At 42.4% G+C, this 24,109-nt stretch overlaps 1 protein-coding gene across 1 annotated transcript in view; it reads left to right on the forward strand.

Moving 5' to 3' along the window:
• CENPC (centromere protein C) overlaps positions 1 to 24,109 on the forward strand; it is an 87,903-nt gene that overhangs the window by 45,291 nt on the left and 18,503 nt on the right. The window contains exons 13-17 of the mRNA XM_019521847.1: positions 1,731 to 1,814; positions 3,207 to 3,302; positions 3,613 to 3,767; positions 6,251 to 6,341; positions 7,725 to 7,797. Of these exons, the coding sequence (XP_019377392.1) occupies positions 1,731 to 1,814; positions 3,207 to 3,302; positions 3,613 to 3,767; positions 6,251 to 6,341; positions 7,725 to 7,797 (499 nt within the window). The remainder of the gene's footprint in view (positions 1 to 1,730; positions 1,815 to 3,206; positions 3,303 to 3,612; positions 3,768 to 6,250; positions 6,342 to 7,724; positions 7,798 to 24,109) is intronic.

Genomic DNA, 24,109 nt, shown 5'->3' on the forward strand with positions numbered 1-24,109 from the left:
GCTGCAGGAGGGTGCCCTTAGGGCCTCTGCTTGTGTCCCCCTCGGACACCGTCTTTTAGCTGAATGATTCTCTACTGTATGAGATATAAAAGACTAAATGGGACATTAATTGATCTGTGGTCCAATGCAAGGCTGTGTTCCCCACTACATATTATAATCATTCAGTCCCAAATTTTAAACGCTAAGGTGGTGGAATTTAACTTGTCAAGGATCATTCCTGGTACTTACTAAATAACAATATGTAAGTCCCATTCTTTGAGAATTGCTATAAATTCTTTACCATTCTTGATTATTACACATTTCACAATTTTTACATTTGTATCTTGTCATCTTTTAAGTACTACATATTTTATACAAGACCATGTATTCAAAACTTGGTTCCCTTTGTTTTAATGAGGGGCAGAGCCTTTTGAAAACTTGGCTATGTGATTTAGGTGCCTAACTTTTCAAAATTCAGTCATAGTAAAGTGTGCTGGGTTGACTTGAAGGTTTTGGCTCACATGTCTTCTTTTTAATCTTACCGTATGAAACTGTCTATCATTCTTGATTATTTTACTTGGTGTTGTCTTGAACTACTTTTGTGTTGTCTACATTTTGGGTAATAAGACACTCAGAGTTGAAGAGCATGTTTCTTGGTTGGTTTTAGCAGACGTATATGGTTAGCAGAATGAGATGAAATGCATTGCACTGTCCTTTTTGTCACTGTGTGAAGTTAACTTCTGTCAAATTTGGATTCTGAAATTACTCGTGCAGAAGGTCACTTGCAGCAGTGGTGTTGCCCAGGTTTTCTCCGAGTTGTATGTTTTAGTTAGGGTACTGTGTATTACTTTTAATTCTTTTATCTTCAATCCATGTGAGCATTCCAAAATTAATTTTAAGTTAAAAGTTTGTGAATAAGGAAAGGGCTTACTCACATTTTAAATGATACATTTGTTTGGCTGTCCATTGCCATTCATTTTGCAATTATAGTCTTAAAAATGCAATCAGGTTTGTTAGTCTCTTGATAATTGCATTTTCAAGAAAGCCAGAACAGCTTTTTTGATGATTTTCATGTCATGTACAGGGAATACTCAGAATACTTTGTTGAAATTAAGTAGGTAAAAGTGAAAGATTTATTGATGACAACTGTGTTCAGATTCTCAGCTGTGGTTAACATGGCTATAATAACTCATTCCAGTAAATCCTTCATGCTCTATACCAAAACATTCTCTATATTATATAGAGATATTTTTTAAATCATATATCCAGGAATTCCTACTGTTAACATTCTAATTTTAAATTCTGCATGGTATGAAAAAACTCTTGGATTTTTTTTTAGCTGCTGCAAGACTACTTATTTTCTCAGCTCTCATTCTTCATCTTTGGACCAGATGAGGGAAGCTAAATTTTAAGTGGTTTTGTTTCACTGTAAACAGAGGCTTCCAAGCTTGCTACGGAGTGGTGTAAAGTTAGTCCTACCAAACAATCCAGTGGTATACTGCACAGTGTGAAAGGGAATTTTTCAATGTCTAATCCCAAACTAAGAAATAGAAATGATTTTACTTTTGAATGGCATTTCCAAATGCACCTGTAGCTTTACAAAAGGTTGTGATTATGCTAAATTTTCTTATAAACTGCTGATTCTAAACCAGAATGCTCTGAAAACATGAATAGGTTTTTCCCCTTAATAGATATTTTAAAAATTATCTTTATATAGTAATTATCTTTATTTGATTTTTTTCTCTTTTTAGGAGGTTTTGTCATTGCTGGAGTAGTGCGTCCAGTATCACCCGAAAAAGTCAAGAGGAAGAGAAATCACCATATTCAGAAAACAAGTACAAACACCCATATAACTTCTGTTTTTTATGTCAACAATTTAAAGACTACAATATTCAGCAGGGGTTTAGAACATGCACTGAGTTAGCTTGATACCCCTGTCAGTGTCCAAGTAGGGTGAAAACATGTAAGAAAAATGTGCTAATCAAACTCTTAACTAACATGAAAAACACAACTTTTGCCTTTAGTTTGGATTGTGTCATATATATGTTGATGTTAAATTTAGTCTTTTTAAAAACGTACTAGATTATCATGGCCAATACTCAGTTTACAGAAAACTTGAACTTCATATGGTTTGAAAGGAAGGGGCAGAAGGAGGAATGCGTAACGGTCTGGGAGGTCCTTAGTGCAGTTGTCAACAAAAATGAAGCATGGGTTTTTTCTTTTCCCTTTACTAGCCCATCAGTTGACATACTTTAAAGTCACCTATTAAAGTAGGTTACTTGTAGATAATGTTGCCAAGCATTTCATTAACTTATACTCTAATGGTCAGCCCAAAAGATGGTGGGCAATATTTTGAAAAGCTGTATACTAGGAAAACACATTAACATTTTTAACTAGCAATGTTAGACACAGTTTTGTTCATAACACAGAGAAGACCGTTTCTGATTTTGCTAAATATTCTGATTTTGCTTGATATTCTCCCGAAATATTTTAGGAGGTCCATCTGCTGAAAACGTTGAGCTTAGAAAACATCTATACACATGCTCGTGGTGGGGGAGGGCACTTTAATTACAGCAGCTCTGAGGCCATGTATACACGTGCTCCAGGGTGGAGTGGTGAGGGGCACTTTAATTAGAGTGGATGAGAGCCTCTCTAATTAAAGCCCCCGCAACGCCATATTTATTCAGAGTCCTACGCTTTAAAATGGCAGCAGGGGCACTTTACAGCTTGTTCAAAGAACTTTACTTAAAGCCTACCCCCTGTCACCATTTTGAAACATGGGGACACTGAATACACGTGACATAGTGGCTGCTGGAGCACGTTAATTAGCATGCTCCAGCCGACTTGATTAATCAAATCTGCTCTGTCATGCATAGGTGTTCAGAGTGTTGATGGTCCTAGGTGGGACCTGGCACTTCTGGTGTGGAAGGAATAGTTACCAGTTTTATGGAGAATCCAATTAAGTGTTTATGGAGCCATTTATCCCTTAATGCATAAGAACAAGTCCAATGAGAAATAGTGTCTTCAAAGTACTGTTATTACAGGTAATTCCCTTTTATTAGGGGAATATGTCTTTCCATCTTTCTGTATATTTAAAGTCAGTGAAAAGAAGTATTTATACATTTATATTATAAAACGTCTGAGATCTAGTGATGCCATTACAATGTCTAAACTTGGTTTAAAAATGTACTGTACCAGAATTAATTTTTTACACTTTCCTTTTTCAGAACATGATAGAGTTGAAGATTTGGATATTTCCTTGGCAGATGCTTCTAAGCCAACTGCTGTATGGGACCCAGCAGTTAATGGAGAGGTTCTTTTGGGTAGGTTGCTAAAGGGAGCTGGCAAGAGTGCAGAAAATACATTATTGGGAAGGAAACTCCTATGACTTGGAGAGAGGCTGAGAAGTCAGTCTTCCTTTTTCAGGGAGCAGTCTGGGGGGAGCCACAAAGAGGAAGAGAAATACACGACCTATAGAATTTATCAATAGGCCACCCAATCTAACATTTTGTAGCATGTTGCACTGAGTTGTGCGTGTGATTTTAAGAAATATGAGAATTTACTGAGCTAATGTTAAACTCATTACATGTGGATATTAATGTTTATCTTCTGGCAATTTTGTTTTTTCTATAGAGTGTATTAGCACTGGACATAATCATTCCTACTTCTTTAAAGATGAGTCAGTGGAAATATATAAACACCTGAATACATCTGTTTTTGCTACTGGTAAACTGATCTTGAAACCACTTAAAGAAAAGGGGTACCAGTTTATCCACATGGATAAAATAGTAAGTATGCCTGTTTGTTTAGTAGAATTGCATACTGAAAGGATTTTATGCCTTAATTTTAACTGTTCTAAATAATATTTAATATTGGAATTTGGTCTTTATTTTGATTTTTTTCCCCCTTATATTGTGTAAACATGCACTCAAGTAAGGAAGCTGCTTATTGGGTACTGGGATTTTAGTGTACGCATACTGTATTTATTTGAATACAAGATGCAGGTTTTTTTCTTGAATCAGCATGTGGGAAAGCCCCTTGTCTTGCATGCAAGGAAACCTCATTAAATACAGCGTCTCTCATTTAAATTGCTGCCAAAAGCAACATGTGGTCAGTAATGGAAACCAGCTATGGAGTTGGTTAAATGTGCTTCTGTATTTCATTTCAACACTTGCGCATGACCATAAAACACAAAACCTATAATGGACAAACATGCTGATGGGACCCTGCCATAAGGACAGTTTAGTGCAGTGAATCTGAATAAAATATACGCTAGTGCCCATTGTTCTCAGTCCCCCTCAGTACCAACTCTTTTTCAAGTCTTGGTGAGCCACTATATTGAAAACATTTTGACTTCCTCTTTACTCCCACAGCTGAGCTGTGCCTTTCTTTTCTATTTCCAATGATTCCTGTTTCTTCAGCAGCCTTAAAAGTCTGGCAAACATCACCAAATGAAGCCCCAAACAGTTCACCTAGAATCCCTCTTTCACTACTCCCTCTTAGCCATATGATAAATGTTGCCCTGCCCTCTGAGGTGGGAGCTGGACCAGGTTGCTCTTTGCCTCGTCTGCATATAAATTTTTGGAGGATCCTGGAACTCATGACAACACCTGGTTCCAGTCATAAATGAGAGCCTAATTAGCACGTGGATCCTTTGTGGGGTGTGCAGTGCTGAGCTGTGGGGTCACCATGGCTTGAAATGCTGTTGACTCTGCTGGGGCTCTACCCAATGAATAAGCATCTTGGCTTTCAACTAATATCATGCATGCAAATTGGACAAGAAGTTGGCAAATACATACCCTTACTCAAAATCGTAAGAAGAAGAAAGATGCAGTGGTTTGGACATGTAACAAGAAGGCCCGGCACCCTTACCAACACCATTCTGCAGGATGCTGTGGATAGATGAAGAGGAGGAGGAAGACCTAGAACAAGCTGGATCACCTGTTGGATCAAAGGCTGGACAGGATTAAAACTGACTGATTGTACAAGGATTGTAAAAAAACTGGGAAGAATGGAGGAAAGTTATTGCTACATCAAAGGTTTCCCAACACTTGATGCGGCCTTGGGACTGACTTGACTTAATATCATGCATAGTTTATACTGTGGACAAATAAGTTAAAAAATGTTGCTCAAAAGTATGTTTATACATGTTAAAGCTTGAAGCAGTTTAAAAAAAGAAAATGCATCAGTGCCTGATGAACTAAGTCTATGGTACTAGATGCAAATTACAACAGCTATGTTTATTTCAAGGTCGGTGTTTTTTAAATTTGCCTCACTTTCATGTGCTTGGGGAGAACAGGCTGTGACAGTAGGCTGGGGGGAGGGGAGGGGACTCTGGAGGGGGAAGAATTTGGGGGTGCAAAGGGCAAGGAGGCCACCTGACCATCCCCCAGATGGATTTTCCCTGTTGTAGCAGTGGGAGGGGGATAAATTCAAGGCATACATCCAATAATTAGATTCTATACCTGGAAAGTTATAAGATTTATAAATTTCCTATATATAGAATCTAGTTATTGGGGATGTCTTTGTATATTCAGGTCATCTTATATTCGAGTAAATACAGTAATACCAAAGACTTCGGTCTGCATTGGTATTGATGGGGGAGTAGGGAGAAGTGTGCACGCACAGGATCCAGAGCAGTTTCCCCGTCACCCCCCTTGCCATTGTACTTGGGGCAGCCATGCATCTGGGGCCTGGCCTAGCAGCCACTCCAGCCTGAGGGTTTGTGTAGGGGGCAGCTTGGCCCTCCCACGAGTCCAGGGTGCATGGGTGGGCAGCTGGGGTTGAGCTATGGCTCCTCCCTCCCCCCTGCCTCCCCGCACAACCCAGCCATTAGAGAGCTTCTGAAAGGTGTCCCCAGGGCTGAAAGCACCTCAGCCCAAGCTTATCCCTGTCCCCCACACTCTCGCAGCCCCTCTAGAAGGAGGTTGGTACCATAATGGATTTGAAATGGGGTGCCCCTCAGTTGGATGATGTTAGAGAGAGGTGCTCTGACTGGAAAAAAAAAAGTCAAGAACTGTTGCACCAGTGGCTTGGAGTTGTAGCAGTAAATGTGCAAGAAGCTTCATTAGGGTTTAGATTCTGGGATGCTTTGGATAGGGAGGATCCCTGCCCAGAACAGCAGGGCTGGACCTGATCTCACGAGGTCTCTTCCAGCCCTAAACTTCTGTGAATCTGTGAAGTGCAGGATGTACTTTGTGTGCAAATGATGAGTACTACTGTGAAAGAAAAAGTATTTTACTAACAGACTCTATGGCTTTAACTTGTAAAGGCTTTCCATGTGGTTCATGGGAGAGTTATTTTTACCTTGCACGAGACATCATATCGTCTGTCTACAGGAGATTTCTTCTATGTTCCAGCAGGTAAGTACATCTTAAAAATAATGTATTGCCAAGGGACCAGGCTGAAGGGGAAATGCAAGGAATTGCATTAGAGGTGAAGGAGTAAGTGGGGGTGGGGGGAAGAATTAGGGTAATGATTCTTTTTAGTATTTTAGGTGAGGGGCCAAAACACCTTATGCCCAGGAAGTTTTAGACAAATGCTGGCTCCCATACCCTGGGTTAAGCACTTGTCCTTATCTGGGCAATTCTATTTTTCTATAGAATTTGTGAAGATCAAATATTGTGTATATAACCTGCCCCTTTGATAGACTGGAGGAATATTTTACATCTTGTCACACAAAGATTACTAGTTGAATCTTCCAGTTCCAATTAATACTATGTCGGGAGAAGATTATTTCCCTTAAAAAACAGTTCCCCTGCCTTGGTTAGGCCTTGGCACCTGCACCTCACCTTAGCATCCAGTATGCATAGCTGTCTAAATTTTCAGTGTTTACTTCTCCCAACCATTTGTGATCCTTTAGGTGTGAATAGCCTTTGTTCTTTCCTGTGGTATCATTTACCTTCTTAGCCTGGTTTCTATACATGGGTATAGAAATATATCCATATCAAACATAACTTCATGCAAATATTCAAATAACAAGACTAGGCAGCTTATCTTTAGCTGCTTAGAGTCACAAAACACTGTAGCAGTGAACTTAATTCAGGGAAACATGCATTACATTCCATGAACACTTCAAATATAGTGGGTTCATTACACTTGGTCTGCACATTAACTGTTTTTTAGATAGCAGCAACAGAAATTAAGAACTAGTTGCAGCCTGGTAGTGGGCTGTGAAGGTTTGGCTGCTGGTCTGCAATACTCTGGTCACTTCAGTTTGCAGTATGCTGGTCCACAGTCGCTTCTGGTCCATAGTTTGCTGGTCCGCAGTATACAAAAGGTTGGGAACCACTGTGCTAGCTGGCAGGTCCCAAGTAGACACCTGCAGACTACTCTGATAAGTTGAGTACAGGTTTTAACACCTTGATGTCTTAATTTTTCTGTGTGTGAAAATCACAGTTATAGTAATGCTTTTTTATGGCTGTTGAAGTATGGGATTCAACCTCTTTGCTTTCACTAAGATAAAACACCCTTCATTGCACATCTTTTTCAAGTTATTCTAAATTGATGTCAAAATAAGTAATTGCAGATAGTTTTTTTTCCTTCCAACTGCTAGTAAACATGAAACAAATTGAGACTATTTGAAGACTTGTGAGATCTATCTAAAATTATGGATAAAATGCCAGATAAATTGTCATTCTGAGAGTTCAGAATGCACATAGGACAATTTAAATTATACTTGACAGTTTTGTTATAATATTCTAAAACAGCAAATAGCTTCAGATGAGATCTTTTTGTGCTTATAGGAAATGCATACAACATACGCAACCTCCTGAATGAAGATAGTATTCTTATTTTTACGCAGCTGAAAGGAGAAAGGTGAGAAAAATAAATTTGTATATTAGCTTAGATATGTATATCTAAAATTTTTGTAGTGTCATTTTTTTACATTGAAGAACTAGGGAATAGAAAACATTTTATTGTGTCCTGCTAAACATTTAAATTGGGGAAATATATTCTAGCTGAAATACCAAAAGGGGGTGCACGAGTGGTTGCTGATAACCTCTGCTGAGTAGCTTGTTTCAATGTTGGCCCATTTTCAAATAGGAAGAATATACCAAGCAATGTGTCCTAGGTGTCTTGTCATGGATCTAGTTCTATTCAGTATTTTCATTAGTTACTTAGATAAGGCTGTCCCGCTTTGAAGCTCCTTGGGGTTACATTCTCATGACCTTCATGCTGCCTGGGCTGCACCAGTTACAGCTTGTGGACACCCGCTTCTCCCTCCCCAGTGCATTGTGCACTTGTTTGGATGCTGCCCCCATCTCCTGTGGCCCCAAAACCCTTCCCTAGGCATGGCCCTGGATTCACCCTCAGCTCCCTGTGCTGCCACACTGCTTTATCCCCTAGGACAAAGGCAGGAAGTGGCAGCCTGAGGAGGTGAGAGCCTGGAGAACTGTGGCTGCTGTTGTAGTTGGAGTGAGGGGAGCAGCAGCCAAGGGCTGTATGCAGCGTCTGAGCTGCCAGTTGGATAACCCTGACTTCGATGATGGAGAGAAATGCTTAGAATTTATGGATAGCACAAAACTATATTGTACTATAATTATATACACTTATAATGTAAATTCGATTGCACTATAATTGTATGTAATGATCTGTACAAACATACAGTACAATTTCATAACACCTGTTTTTAACTATGAACAGCAGGATTTTTTTTCTCCATTACAGTGTAGCAAATTGACTAAGTCTGTTGGACCAACTACTGTTTTTTCATGAACTTGTCCCTTGGTTCATTTTACTGAGGTTGTGCTGTAGGTATGTTCCTAATCCAAAAGGGGAGGCTAAGATTCACCAAAAACCCCCCGAAAGAAGACTGATCTGGCTCCCAAGTATTTTGATCCTTGAAACTGTTGAGCACCAATAACTCCTTTTGACTTCAGTTGCCATGCTCTCTATTAGTCAAGTATACACTTGAATGGCTTCCACAAGATGTAAACTGAGAGCTTTAAACTCAAGTTGAAACACTGGGATTCTGAAGTAAAAGGGTAGAGATCCTGTGCATGATTTTGCATACACACAGGATTGTTGAAAAAAGATTATGACCAGGGATCCTGTTTTCTCTGTTTCAAATTGCAAGTTCTCTGATTAAAAATGCAAATTTATGATTAAAAAATCCCAAAACCCACATTTGTTCATGATTATATACAGTGGCATTTCATTTTATAGATATCAATTGAATAGTGTTTTATTGACATATTTACAATTTTAGAGCACTTTGGAAGTCTACCAGTGCCTCAATCACTATAATGAAATAAATTCGAAATACCTATACATTTTGGTATGTGATTTGGGGCTTTTTAGCAGGGAAAAATGAGAGCTCCCTGTACCCCCTTTGCTCACCAGGATGTGGGTCCAGCTGTGTCTGTCCATCCACCCCTCTCCTTCCCCACTGCTTTGTGGCACTGAACACCCCTGACATGCCAGTGACCTGCCCATGCCATTGCCCTTCACTCTCCACCCACAGCCCCCTGGGCCCTGCTGGTGCTTCCCACTCCCTACCCACAGCCCCTCACCCCCAAGGCCTTCCAGAGGGGGCCCCCAGCTGCCAGGGCTGTGGGGCCAGGGATCCAGGTCCACAGCGCCTGAGCCCTGGCTGCCACATGTGGGAGGCGGTGGCTGCTGTGGTGCAGCCGAGTGCAGAGCCTGGTTCTCCCTTTCCCCAGGGCCTCTGCAGCCCAGCAGGTGGGACCTGGCACAACAGGGTGGCTGGTGGCGACAGCACCGAGCTTCCCCAGCCCACTCTGCCCTGCCACATTGAGTCTTGCCTGCTGGGCTGCAAAGACCCCGGGGTGGGGTGGGCAGCAGGGCTCTCCTGCTCTCCCCAGCCCCTTGCTGGCTGGAACTCTGCCAGCCTACAAGAGGAAACCTACTGTTTCTTGTGTTTTTCTCCTTTAAAGGAGAAAATCTGGGTTTTACTGTGTTTTTCTGTGGCGAATGGAAAACCTGAATCCCTGCTTATGACTATTCAGTGCATGAATACTGTATTAATTTTTAAAATCCTATCTTGAATAAGAACTCCAAAGGTTTGAAGTGTAGCATATGGCTGAAAGCTTATGCCAGATTGTCTGTGCCCGCTCCATCTCTTCCTAGAATCGTGCATGTTGTATTGTTACTAGAGGATACAGAGAGTTCGCTGATTTTTTTTTCCATGCTCTTTCAAAGTTTAAAATACATTGCTTCAAAAAACTAGATAATAGTAATTGGTTATGTTTTTTGGACAGTGCTTTTATATAGTAGACTTTCTGAAAAAAAAGAGCATTTTACTTGTCATAGCAGGTGTATTAGGCCTTTTGTTATCCCAGTGTCATTGGTAATAGTGATCACAATTGTCCGCCTAACTTCCATGTCAATGCACTGTAATACATCCCAGGGGAGAGTATGTTAGCAGAGATAAAAGTTGTCAGCTCAGGCTGCCTCTGAATGTCTGTCTGCTGTAACAACTATATTTTCTTCTGGCAGTTCAGTTCTGGCTTTCACCGTTCCTTTTTTGAAAAAGGAAAATGAGGTCTAGGTAATCCCACCTGACACATCCTATGTTGCTTGACAAATTACCTGCATTATAATTAATGAACCTTCACCTTACTGGTCACCTCTGTAGCCCTTCTCCATTCAGTAACTTTCTAACTGCTGGACTTTTTCTAAGTGTTGGAATAGAGATTTCTGAATGTGTTGGAATAGATATTTCATTTTAATTGTTTAGAAATGTGGTCATGCTGCATGCTGAGGCCCCTCGTGTTCTTATCAGTTTTTTCTTTTTTAAATCTCAGAAAAATTAGAGTTTATTTGTCAGGTTGACAGAATTGAAGGTAAAATAAACTGTTAAAATTAAAAAAAAAGGTACAGATGAAAACACAAATGCTTAGGTTAACTCTTATCATGAACCTTTAAATATACTTGAGGGGCCTCTTGTTACTGTCCCCTGTCAGGATTCCTGTCTAACACTGAAAGTTGAAATGGTCAATTACAAGCATACTTTCACAGGTATCAGTGTCCTATGAACCTTAACCAAGCATGTTGACTTTCAAGCAGAGTATCTCTGTTAATTTTATTTAATGGCCTGGGATTTGCATTCTAGACTGGGGAAATGCCAGCAATCTCGGATCTGTTTTATCAACCTTAGAGGCAGTGTTCTGCCTGTATATAGAGATGTGAATGGGATGCAAGTCATTGAATTACTGGGCACACTCTTGTCTTGTATAAGCTACATTCTTATCCATTTGCCATAGATTTAAATACTAGTGTATTTTAGGTATCTGATGACATATTTAGACTATTTCTGTATGGGTTTGATCCATTTAGTATTAGTCCTGCTTCACTGTCGTTAGGCAATTTAACTACTGTATTTACCCAAAACCAAGATTATTCTGAATTTAAGACAGCCCATCAATTATTAGATTCTATACATGGAGACTTTATAAATTTGTTATTTTCCCTTCATAGAATCTAATTTTTGCAGGGTTATCTCAAATGCATGTGTCATTATCACCACTACCACCCCCGTCTCCACTGCTGCAGGGAGCAGGCAACTGGGGAGGCAATGGACAGGCAGGTGGTGAGGGAGCTGTGGAGAGGCAGAGGGTGGAGGTATCAAGCAACCTGTCTCATGTCCCACAAATGCCTGCCCCTCAGTGCCTGCTTCCCTCTGTGCCCCTGCAACTTGCCAGGCTGGAGCAGGGACAAAACAGTGCTGGAGCTGGTGGAGGGGATGGGGAGGACAGGACAGGCAGAGCTGTGGAGAGGGGGAAGATGGATGAGGGTAGAGGTTGCTGGGTTTGGCCTGGAGCTGGACCCCACCTCCTCCCCCCATACTTGAATCCAAGATGATCCCCCTCCCCCGTTAAATAAATAATTGAAAAACAAAATGCCTTGGATTCAAGTAGATTCATATACCAAATTAAATGTCAGTTAGTTGTGAAAATGACTAGTTATCATTTTAGTGAAAGTGTTTGGGTATTACTTTATTACTTCATTTGGGTGGAGTTTCATTACAATTACTTTACTAGATACTTTACTATTACTGTGTACTTTATTAACTATCACGATCAACATTTATTTCCAACTCAACTGAAAAATTCACAGGTAGAGTGAATAGGTGTTGCTTGTAGTTTTAGTTGCTTAACCCATTCTATTATTAGACTGTTTATAGTTGCTCTTTGGCAGATTTTAACAGTTTGAGTTTTTTCCCTGCCTTGTGTTGAACCACTTTTTTTAAAGTCCCAGCAAAAAAATGGCTGATCTATTGCTGGGAATACAGTGGTGGGGTGGAGGAGAAGTTCTATAATCTGCTTTTTGGAGCAGGAGGGCGAATTATATGAAGGGTATTGTTCTGAGGTTAGAGGGATATCATTTTCTGTCTTGAGGGAAGGTCATCCAAGTTTATAAGTCTCAAGCCGTCATTTGATTATGCTTAGTAAGCTTGTTGTGGACCCTATCTGAAACTCTGAACATTGGATATAGTCTCTGCCCTATAGGGAGTTTCTTATCAGGTTTTGCATTGTAAATTGGTAAGGCAGCACTTGCAGAATGCCTTTTGGCTTGGAGGCAGAGTTCTAGACAAAGCAAAACAGAGTTTACTAGTTGTTTCAGTTTTTCCACTAACTGTTCATAATTCTATGCCTGTTTTTACCTTTTTTGAATGTGTTCGTGCTCACATCTTTTACATGTGAAATACCTTTAGATCTTAAATACTTCTTCCGTTTTGTAGACAGACTAACTGATAAGTTGCGGGTGGGTGCAATCAACACCTATTAATAAACTGCAGATACCTAATGTGATGCATCCTAATTCTTCACTTAGCTATACCACAGCAGCTTTCAGAAAGAACATTAGTACAGTAAAATCCCTGTTTTTTGACATTCTACTAGCTGGCATACTGTATTAACCAGCACTGCACTGCTGCCGCCATGTGCAACCACCCCGCACGGCCACTGCTACCCATTGCTGCCACCATCCACACCCCACGCTGCTACCTGCAAGCTTCTGGCTCTGGTATTCTTATATAACCAGCATTTTTACATTACTGGCACCCAGTATTCCCTGCTCATGCTGGATAATGGAGATTTTACTGTACATGTTTGTTTAGTTTTGTAATCACTAGACCTTCCTCCATCTCTACACTACCCCTGAACCAAATGTAGATCTACTGTGGATTCTCAACATTTTTCTTCTAGGTCAGTGGCTCCTAACCTTTTTAGGCTCAAGGCATCTGTAATCGGGGGCCTTCTTGGGGCTGATTTTTCCTTTGGCCTGCCCACCTGTTCTGGGCTAACCACCTGCCTTCTCTCCTGCCATGCCTTGTTGTTAATTAATTAATTGATGTTAATTAAGTGGGAGGCTGCCCATGCCAGGGGGTGCTATCTTGTCCTGGTGCCAGGGGTTGCTATCTGCAGCTCCGTTCCTCCCCTACACTGCAGCCCAAGCCTCGCAGATGGCATTGAGATGTTACCAACATCACTGGCCCCACACTGGGCTCCAGAATCCTGCTATTTGAACCCCACCTGGATCCCTCTATTAAGGCGGCCCATTCTACCTTCATTCCAGGCTACATAGCTCCCTGAACTGCTTCCCCCTTGTGGGTGTGGTCCCCCCAGGACCTTTGGCTCTACTGGCCCTGGCCCACCTCCAGGCCAGTCGGAGCCCTAGGCCCTCAGCTTTTGGGTGTTCCTTGCGGTGGGCCACTGGCCCTTCCGGTCGGTCCCAGCCCCAGCTTGGACCAGTCAGGGGATGTCAAGACACGTTTGAGTCTATGGCCCCACTCTCTCACTGGGGACAACCTTCCAGACCCTACAAGGGGGTAACCCATCCAGTTGTGGGAGCTGGGGTTAAGGTGCCCAGACCCGCCTTTCAATAGGGTGGTACCTGGCCTGGCATTTCCTGGGGGCTCCTGTGCCACTGAGAGCACCACCAGGCCACCCACTCCCGGCAGGGTACAGTTTTAGGTCATGCCCAGAACCAGGAGCCTTCTGACCATCCCTTACAGCTCCTCCCTTACCTCTAGATGATACCAGCAGCCCTACAGCCAGGTGATGTTGTTGCCTGGCCTTCCAGCTCAAAATGCCCTGTTTATATGGGCAGCCCTGAATCCAAAATGGCTGCCTCATTAGGCACCTGGTGGCTGCTGTCTTCAGGCCCTTAAGGTGGCAGGCACAAACAGTGCCCTGCCACAGCATCTCTCCATAACTTTTGTGAATTGAGTGGCACCCAGTCTCAGAAGCTAACTTGGTTATTACAGTGCTTATTTTCTTGCAGAGCAGCTGAACATTGCGGGTGGATGAATGGCCGGGCAAGGACTCACCCTGAACCTGTGCTTGTCTCCTCACACCTGGCTTATTTCCTTACATCTCAGGGCACTTTTCATATACTCTTGCGGTGCCCCTGGATATCCCAGCCCCCTGGTTGAGAAGCTGTCCTAGGTAGTGTAGTTGTGCAAGCAGTGTTGCGTCTTCCTTTAGGTGAGAGGCAGACAACAGGGTGAACATACAATGACATAGATTCATAGATTGTAAGGTTGGAAGGGACCTTGGAAGTACATCGGGTCCAGCCCCCTCCATCAAGCAGATAAGACAACCGGGGTCATTTGACCCCAGCAAGGTGACTGTCCAGTCTCCTTTTGAAGATGTCCAAGGTAGGCAATTGCACCACTTGTAGAGGGAACTTAATCCACAGTCTGGATACCCTAGCTGTGAAGACGTTTTTCCTAATGTTGAGCCTAAAACTGTCTTTAAGGAGTTTGTGACTATGGAGTTTGTGACATGGGAGCAGGCAGGGCACAGGGAGCAAGGGAAAGGGGTCTGGCCTCCTGCCCCACTGCTGCTTTGGGGGATAAATTTAAGATACCCCTCCCTCAAAAATTAAATTATTGGGTTAATGTGGTAATTTCAGTAATGATTAGGTTAGTTAAGTTCAAGTAAGATTAAGGGAAAAATACGTGCACATAAAAGCATATTTTGGAATGGTGAGATTGTTCAGGAAGGCGGGTAGAAAAAGGCTGCTTGGCTCTGTGGTACAATTGAAAGAGGCCCTTTAGAGTGACTGAAGCAAACCACTATCACTTGACCTAAAGGCATGACTTGTAGCAGTAGTAGCTGCCTCTCACCTCTTTTACTCCTCCTGTTGCTTATCTTCTAGGTGGTGGTTTTGGCCCTGGGGCAGTTAGAGTCAGGACCACTGCCGCTGCTGGCTTCAGCCCAGGTATGAAGAAGCAGTGGCAGGAGCTCTGGGCCCTGAGAGACCAGAGCTGGAGGTAACAAGGGTGGGATGACAAGTGGCTGGGGGGAGGCTGTGTAGTCTCCCACATACTTTTCCCTAAGCCACACATTGTGAGTCTCCCTTGTACCTTTTCCACCCACTGCACAATCTCCCCTGTGTTCCCTTTGTTGTGTGAGCCACTTTGGCCTGGGTTACGTGGCAGTGGCTCAGCTCCAACTTTGGCCCTGAGCATGGAGCCAAAACTGGAGCTAAGCTGCTACCTGCTCCAGGCCGGTCCTCAAATCTAAGGTCCTCATGGTGATTGGGGGGAGGGGGGAACTCATCTTGGATTCAAGTAAATATGGTAAGTGACAGATGTGATTTGTTTCAGTAGTGTTACCTTGTTGATTGGTAAAGGAAGGTCACACTTTTCAGCATGAGCGTTCAGCCTGTCTGCTTACAGGGATATCAGATGTTACTGCATTGATGTAGAAAAGTAAGCCAAATTTTAAATGGTGTAAGGCCTGAACCTGCTTTTTGTTCATCGCTGTAGCTGAAGGAAATGAGTGAAGACACATGACAAGGTGTATTATGTAATTAAACTAGGCCTGATTTGGGATGGGGATGCAGGGAGAAAGGGTAAGAACAGCTTGTCAGAGAGCATTAAGCATAGAGCAACTTTGTATAAAGTAGACCTGGATTTTAGTGTCCCATAAAAGGGTGGGAAGGTGAGCAGGAAGTTTTTATAAGGTGTTGGAAAGGGGAGATGCAGATTGAGGTTATGGGACAAAAAGTTCAGTTTAGGGTGCCAGGGGTTGGGAACCTATAGTCAACCTGCATAGTGTTACATACCATCTGTATTGCCACATATCAAGATGATGAAGTGACCTCTGCAACCACTCTCTCGTTTGAAGAAACTGACAGGCAGGGATAGGCCTAACTCTGGAAAAGGGCAGCCTTGGAATAGAATATAGACTTTTGGGAAGGAAAGGCAGTCTTGGATTTTTGTTTTTTTGCTTGTGTGAACTTTGCTCTTGGAGAGGTGGATTCATGTTGACCAGAAGACTAAGCCACCTCAGCATCCAAATGATGCTGAAGATTGAGAGAGCCATACAAGGATGTGTACTGAGAAAGGGTTCATGTCATAATTACTTTTGTAGAAAAGCTTTAGCAAAAAGGTGAGTTTTGCATTTGATTTTTGATGCTGTAAGGTTCAGTTATTTCTTTTGCTGGTGAGTTCCATAGTCTAGGAGCTCAGTCTAGGAACAGACACTGAAGTATGTTCAAGCTGTCCATAATTTTTTAATCAAAAGTTGTAACTCTTTGACTATTCTTCTTGCTCTTCAAATTACTGGTATATTTTTCTTCAGGCTAATACAGTTTCCTAATACTGTCAGCTGAAGCCTGTCAGCAGACATTGTTTCAAACTTTGGTTCTCTGATCATTTCTGTAAGCATTTCATCCTGTTTGTCAAGGATATATCTCAACAGTTTCTTGAGCAGAAACTTCATATATTCTGCACAGGATTTATTTTCCAAGTATAATATGGTAGGGGATTTTGCTTAGCGATTGGAGATGGCTAGGAATTATAGTTGGTTCTGCAGTTTACCAAGTCATTTAACCTATATGAATAGATCTTACACACAAAATAGGTATAATTAAGTTTCACGAGAGTATTGTGGTATTTGTTATCTCGGTGCAAACTTCTCAAAGCCATTTATTTAGATGTGTAGTCCCTCTGTACTTCAGAGAGAGTGCTGTCATCTTAAATGGAAGATAACTGGGCTGCTGGAATGTTGTCAATATCTTCAGTGCCTTCAATGTCTTAATGGCAGAAATTTTGATTAGCTGTGTAGCGGGGTTAGTACTATTAACATCGGAATTCAGTTTTAAGTTTATTTTTATCTATATAAATGAAAACTAGAAGAGTGTATGGTTAGTCCTGAACATTTGACTGCTTTTATTTTGCTGTATACCTTCATGCGGCACCTCCTAAGCTCCTCATTTTAACATTTACATATATGCTCCCTGACTTCATGGATAATAATGAGAACCTCTGGGAAATTCATGAATTTAATGTATACTCCAGAAGCCAAGAGTCTAGACAGCAGATGGTGTGGAGAATATTAGTCTTCCAGGCTAGTCAAATTTCATTATTGCCTAAGATAAGGATGAACCACAACTATTCAAAAATAGACTCCCTTTGCTGAATAATGGCTGCTATTCCATGTGAAAAGGAGATGGCTAAGAAAGCTGAATTGAAATTGAAACCTGTTTGAAGACCTACTACCTCTGAATCACCTTGTAAAGCATTTTGGCAGCAATTATTGTACAACATTTGTGGCACACCCGAAAAAAGTGAAGATGAATTGACTTTATTGTTGCCCTTAAATAGCTTCATCATCTGTCAGCTAACTTCAGCTGCCTGCAAAGCACTTGGATCTTGAGTTTATCATTCCATTGGAAGAGATGGTTTGGAATGGAGACCTTGAAAGAATGAGAAGATATAGATACTTCATTACCTGTTGGCAAAATCTTACATTTACACTCTATATCCAGAATGGCCTCCTCAGGATTACCTGAGTTCACATACTGCTTCTCTTGTAGAAAAGCTTTGCCAGCTGCAGATGAACACTTAGGGTGTTAGTTGCTGGAAAGAATATAATATCCCAGGAAAGAAGCTCAGTCCATGTGACTGCTACTTCCTGGACTTTCAAAGACATGGAGGCAAAGCTGGAGATTTATCTGCTACCTGGGCAATTTTATGGGGCTGGCATTGAACCCAGGGCACTGCTCCAGATATTTCATGAGAGTCAGACCTAGGAGCATAGGTGCTCTACCCTTAAGAGCTCCTGCTCCAGCCAAGCAGTCAAAATATCCATAAGCAAGATAAAGAGCAAAGGAGTTCCAAAGACAGACCCCATGAGGAGCTCCTCTAGAAGAGTGTCTCCTTGACATCATCCTCCCACCTAGATTTTATGGCTCCCTGTGTTTCCTGATAAATCTCATGAGCTCCAAAGTGCTGACAGTTTTGTTGCTTAAATGGCATTCTGGAAACTGAAGACCTTCTGTGACATGGAACACCCTCTGCATTGTAGGACTTTGTCCTGTCAAGTAAATGACAAAACCAAGTTCCAGTCTATGGATGTCAGGGTACTTTCCCCAATTTCCCCCTCCTTCTTGAATGAGCAATACTGGGAAAACTTCAGGGGTTTCCACAACCACCTGAAAAGAATGGTTGTGGCCATGTACATCTCAGTGGAGGAGGAGGAGGAACTGAGCCACAAACTAGTGAATATCTTGCAGACTGTTTTTGTGCACAAGGTAATGCTGCACATAAATAAGGCATTCATGGGCTGTGCTAGACTGATTTGACAAACATTTGCAGCAGCAGTTGCTGCCATGGATAAGGTTGCTTTGTTTTTGTTTTGCTTTGTTTATATTATTTATGTCCCATCCCACCAGGAAGGGCAGAGTACCGTTGTCCCCTGTGGCGACATAGGTAAATAGGAAACATCTTCGCAAGTCAGAAATACACCAAAGGATGGTCAAACAGTTTTGATTTACTGGGCTGTAAAGCATCCTCTTTGTGAGCTGGCGGTTTGGCATAGCTAATTACTAAGCTTTCATCCACATACAGCTTTTGGGTCTATGAAAACTGGCCTGCTTTGCACAGAAGCTATCACCAGATGTCAGTGTGGTGTTTGCTTCCCTGGTTATGGAAGGTCAGATGGATACAAGCTGATTTTTAACAAACAGCTTTAAATACAGTGGATATTGACATTGAGCGGGAAGCTGCAGTAATGCAGCATGCATCCTGGCCTCAGGGATCTGATTTTCCCACTGCAAATAGTAACTGCTGCATTTGAGGTAGTGGAATTGTTTCAAGATAGATGACATGCTTCACACTTTGAAGGACTCAAGTGACTCTCTGCTTCTTTAGGACATATTGCCGTAGGCAGTATTCTAACCTTGCAAAAACTGATCATACAGTCCTCCTTCCAGCAGAGATCTCCAGAGCCATTCAAAAGAGATGACCGTGCTTTCTGAAGGAAAGACAACTGACTTTGACATCCCAATCATTCCAATGCACTTTGAGGTTGTCTAGAACTAGCCCTCTGGCCTGGGCCCATTGGCACGCAGTGTTTTCCAGGAACTGCCTGGCTCAGTTCAGGCATGTAGCCTTGCATTGCCACCAGTCAGTGGATCTGGACATTATCAAGGCTGAGTACTGTAACCACGGTGTCCTCAGCTCCACACTTTGGCATACTTCAGGGGTTCTTCTCCTGAGGTCCTTCAGCAAGAAGTTCTCTCACTTGTCTTGCATCCTTTCAATAAGAGGATTTTACATCCATTACTTGTGAATTTTGAAAAGGAAGGTGAGTTGAAAAACCTGTCTTGGACTTCAGAAAGTTCAATGCTGTTATGTGCCACTGAAATTCATGGCGGTTGTGCTTTGATTAATCCTCTTAGAAAGATGGCCAAGTGCCATGAATCCATCTATAGGATGTGTATTTCCTCTTAACCATCATACAGTTGAATAGTAAGTACCTGAGACTTGTGGTAGGTCAGAATCATTATACAACCAGTATGAGGCTTTACCTTTCAGGATCTTGACTGTCCTGAAATATTCCCCTAAGTGCATGCAGCGGCAGCAGCATATTCAAGGAGAAGCAGTGTTTGGTGTAGTCCTTCTTGGATGAATAGAAGCCTTTTCCTCAAGTCTTTGTTTTACAAATGACATCCAATAACTTGTCCTAGAATCTGGGCCTAAAAGTAAGGTTAAAAAAAAGACTCCCATGTCATTCCTGAACATTTTTGGTTTTCTTATTTCTAGAACCTAAACAACATAACCCTGCAGCTAAAATCTGTACTTCTATCACAGTGAGCATTTGTCTTATCTTACTAGGTCATATAGCTTTGTGTACCTTTGTGGTAGTTCAGATCAGACCTCATCTTTGTTGTATGATAAAGTGACTACAAGTAGCGTACACCCCAAGCAAGGTCATGCTCCTACCAGTCCAGGAAAGATCCTGAGAGTACTTGCATGGAAGTGCACTTTAGCCTCTGGGTGGCAAAGAGGGAGCAGTGACAAAAGGCTTGTTACAGAGGGATAACACATAAGGATGGATTCCAAGCATATGAGTGTGGCCCTAGTACGAAGGGTAGAGGCATAACATCAATTTACAAGGCTTATTGATCTTTCTGGTAATAATTTTGGTTTGAGGCAGGTCTGGGAAAATAATGGCAGACAGTGTAACAGCTGTATTTTAATTCAACAAACACGGTGAGCCAAATCTTTCCTCATGTCAGGAAGCAATCAGCTTCTGAAACTGGATTATCAGGCACCAGATAGTCCTCACTGCAGGACACCCATTCTTTCAGCAGGCAGTACAGCTTGATCAACAACTTAAGCAGTTGCTTCAAGTCATGAATAGATTAAAAATTCCAACTTTTGCAGATGTTTTCATGGAGTAGAGCTAGTCCTAAGTGGATGTCTGTAACACAGAACAACAGATGTCCATTTCCTTGTTTTCAGGGGAAGCCCATGCTTGTAATCCTTGTCCAGTACCTTCCTCATCCAGTGGGTAGGAGCTAGAGGATTTGTTTCATGTCTCTGGTCCCTCATGCCTGTAGTGCTCTGCAAGACCAAACAACTTGGTCAAACCGATCTTGATAGCTCTACCATGGCCAAGACATTCTGGTTCTTTGGTGTCTTGTGCCTCATTCACTCAACCAAAGATTTTACCTTTTCTTCTGGATCTGAAGTTGCTGTACCTCAAGCCACATTGATTGCTGTTGAGTATAGAGTGTTCCTGGTCTTAACCTGCTTGAGGCAGTCTTAATTGACAGTAAAAGATCTGTTGAGACACAATTGCCTCACAAAATGGGTACTACTGTCTGTCTTCTTGATCTGGAATATAGAGCAGGACTTAGGTACTCAGACCCTAGAATAGTTTATGAGTTAAAATAGCAATCTAGCCTCAGATTTAGTCAAGTTTTACCTAATGCAGTTTTGGCATACTAGCCATTGATGCAGGACTAGGCCATGTGTTTTCCACTCCATTATGTTAATGTTCTTGATTGGCCTAACTAAAGGGTTTCAACATGTGAAAGACCCAATTTTGCCATAGGACCGTAACCAAGTTCTCCACAATCTCACTGGGTTTTTGTTCAAACCAGCAGCATCAGACTTAGAATCATAGAAATTTAGGGTTGGAAGGGACCTCAGGAGGTCATCTAGTTTAACCTACTTCTCAAAGCAGGACCATTATCAACTAGATCATTCCAGCCAGGGCTTTGTCGAGGTGGGCCTTAAAAGCCTCCAAGGATGGCCTCCACTTTATGTAATCCGTTCCAGTGCTTCACCACACTCCTAGTAAGAGAGGTTTTTCCTAATATGCAACCTAAACTTCCCTTGCTTCAACTTGAGATGATTCCTCCTTGTTCTGTCATCTGCCATCACTGAGAACAGTCTAGCCCCATCCTTTTTGTAACCACCGTTCAGGTAATTGAAGACTGCTGTCAAATCCTTCCTCAGTCTTGTCTTCTCCAGACAAGAGCCCAGTTCCCTCACACACTTCTCAGAAGTTATGTGCCCCAGCCCTGTAACCATTTTGGTTCCTCTCCACTGGACTGTCTCCAATTTGTCCACATCCTTTCTGCAGTAAGGGCCCAGAACTGGATACACAGTACTCCAGATGTGACCTCACCAGTGCTAAATAGAAGGGAAGAATCACTTCCCTTGACTGGTTGGCAACACTTCTGCCAATGCAGCCCAGTATGCCATCAGCCTTCTTGGCAACAAGGGCACACTGTTGACTTGCATCCTGATTATTGTCCACTGAAACCCCTAGGTCCTTTTCTGCAGTTGGTCCCAAACCTGTAGCAGTGCATGGGTTTCTTCCATCCTAAGTGCAGGACTTTGCACTTGTCCTTGTTTAACCTCATGAGGTTTCCTTTGGCCCAATCTTCCAATTTGTGTAGGCCACTCTGAATCCTAACCCTACCCTCCAGTGTATCTAACTACTTCCCCCAGCTTGGTGTCATCCACAAACTTGCTGAGGGTGCACTCCATCCCATCTTTGAGATTGGTAATGAAGATATTGAACAAAACGAGCCCCAGGACTGACTCCTAGCGCACTCTGCTTGATACTGGCTGCCAGCTAGATATTGAACCATTGATTTACTACCCTCTAAGCCTGAAGCTCCAGCCAACTTTCTGTCCACCTTGCAGTCCATTCATCCAACCAGCCCATTTTTCCTTAACTTGTTTGCAAGCAAACGGTGGTAGACTGTTTCAAGAGCCTTGCTAAAGTCAAGGTATATAATGTCCACTGCTTTCTCTACATACACAGAGCTAATTGTTTTATTATAGAAGGCAATCACATTGGTCAGGCATGACTTGCCTTGGTGAATTTATGCTGACTGTTCCTGATCACTTTCTTCTCCAAGTGCTTAGAAATGGATTACTTGAGGACCTACTCCATGATTTTTCTGGGGAATGAGGTGAGGCTTAAAGGTGTGTAGTTCCCTGGACTCTCCTTCTTCCCTTTCTTGAAGATGGGCACTATATTTGCCCTTTTTCCAATCATCCAGGACCTCACCCAGGCGCCATGGCTTTGCAAGATAATGGCCAATGGCTCTGCAGTCACATCAGCCAACTTGCTCAGCACCCTTGGATGCATTGCATCTGGCCCCATGGAATTGTACACATCCAGCTTCTCTGAATAGTCCCTAACCTGTTCTTTCATCACTGAAGACTGTTCACCTCCTCCCCAGACTGTGCTGCCAGGTGCAGTGGTTTGGGAGTTGACCTTGTCTGTGAAGACTGAGGTAAAAAAGGGATTGAGCACTGTGAGCGGGTGTTGGTTACCCGCCCCTCCTCTCTTCAGGACTCGCCTGCTATGACTAAGGAGATGGAAAGATAGATGTTAATCCCTCCAATGCCCCGAGGGCAAACGTGCGATCCCTGGCTCTGCTTTTTACGCATGGCAGTTGCCATAATTACCCTGATCCATTCCCGGTGTGTAAACCACCCACCACTGTGCCCAGGTTCTCTCCTTTCCCAGTGTCCCGGGTATTACTTAGTAACAGGGCTTCATCTTGAGCCTCTGTTACAAGCACTTTAGCCTTTTCCTCGTCATCTGTCACTAGGTTGCCTCCCCCATTCAGTAAGGGACCTAACGTTTCCCTGACCTTCCTCTTGTTGCTAATATACTTGTACCTTTTGTTTTCTTTCATGCCCTTTGCTAGCTGCAGATCCAATTGCGCTTTTGCCTTCCTGATTTCATCCCCACATGACCAAGCAATATTCTTACACTCCTCTCTAGTTATCTCTCTAAGCTTCCACTTGTAAGATTACTTTTTGTGTTTAAGCTAACTGCAGAGTTCTCTGCAAAGCCAAGCTGATCACCTGCCATATTTTTATTCTTCCTGCACGTTGGGATGGTTTGTTCCTGTGCCCTTAGTAAGGTTTCTTTAAAATACAACCAGCTGTCCTGGATTTCTTTCCCTGTCAGATTGGCCTCCCAGGGGATCCTGCCCATCAATTCTCTGCAGGAGTCACAGTTTGCTTTTCTGAAGTCCAGCATCCATACTCTGCTGCTTTCCTTTTCTCCCTTTTATCAGGATCCTGAATTTGATCATCCTTTGGTCACTGCTGCCCAAATTGCCATCTACTTGCACACTCCCCACCCTTTCTTACATGTTGCAGTCTAGTTCCTGCTGCACTTATCTATGAAGATATTTATCCCAAATCTTTCTGAAAAGTGTTTGCAGAGTTCCACTTGAATCATCAGATTCATCTTCCCGTATTCTTACCAAAATCACACGTCTACAAGACTGAATTGTCTCTCCATATGTTGGATGCTTTAGTGGCCATGGCTTTTTAATTGCAAATGGAGAAGAGGGAGTCATGCAGCTAGCTAGGTTGTCTCCC

This window comes from Gavialis gangeticus, unplaced genomic scaffold (genome assembly GCF_001723915.1).
Source record: "Gavialis gangeticus isolate Ggan-Ray unplaced genomic scaffold, GavGan_comp1, whole genome shotgun sequence".
NCBI classification, from domain to species: domain Eukaryota; kingdom Metazoa; phylum Chordata; order Crocodylia; family Gavialidae; genus Gavialis; species Gavialis gangeticus.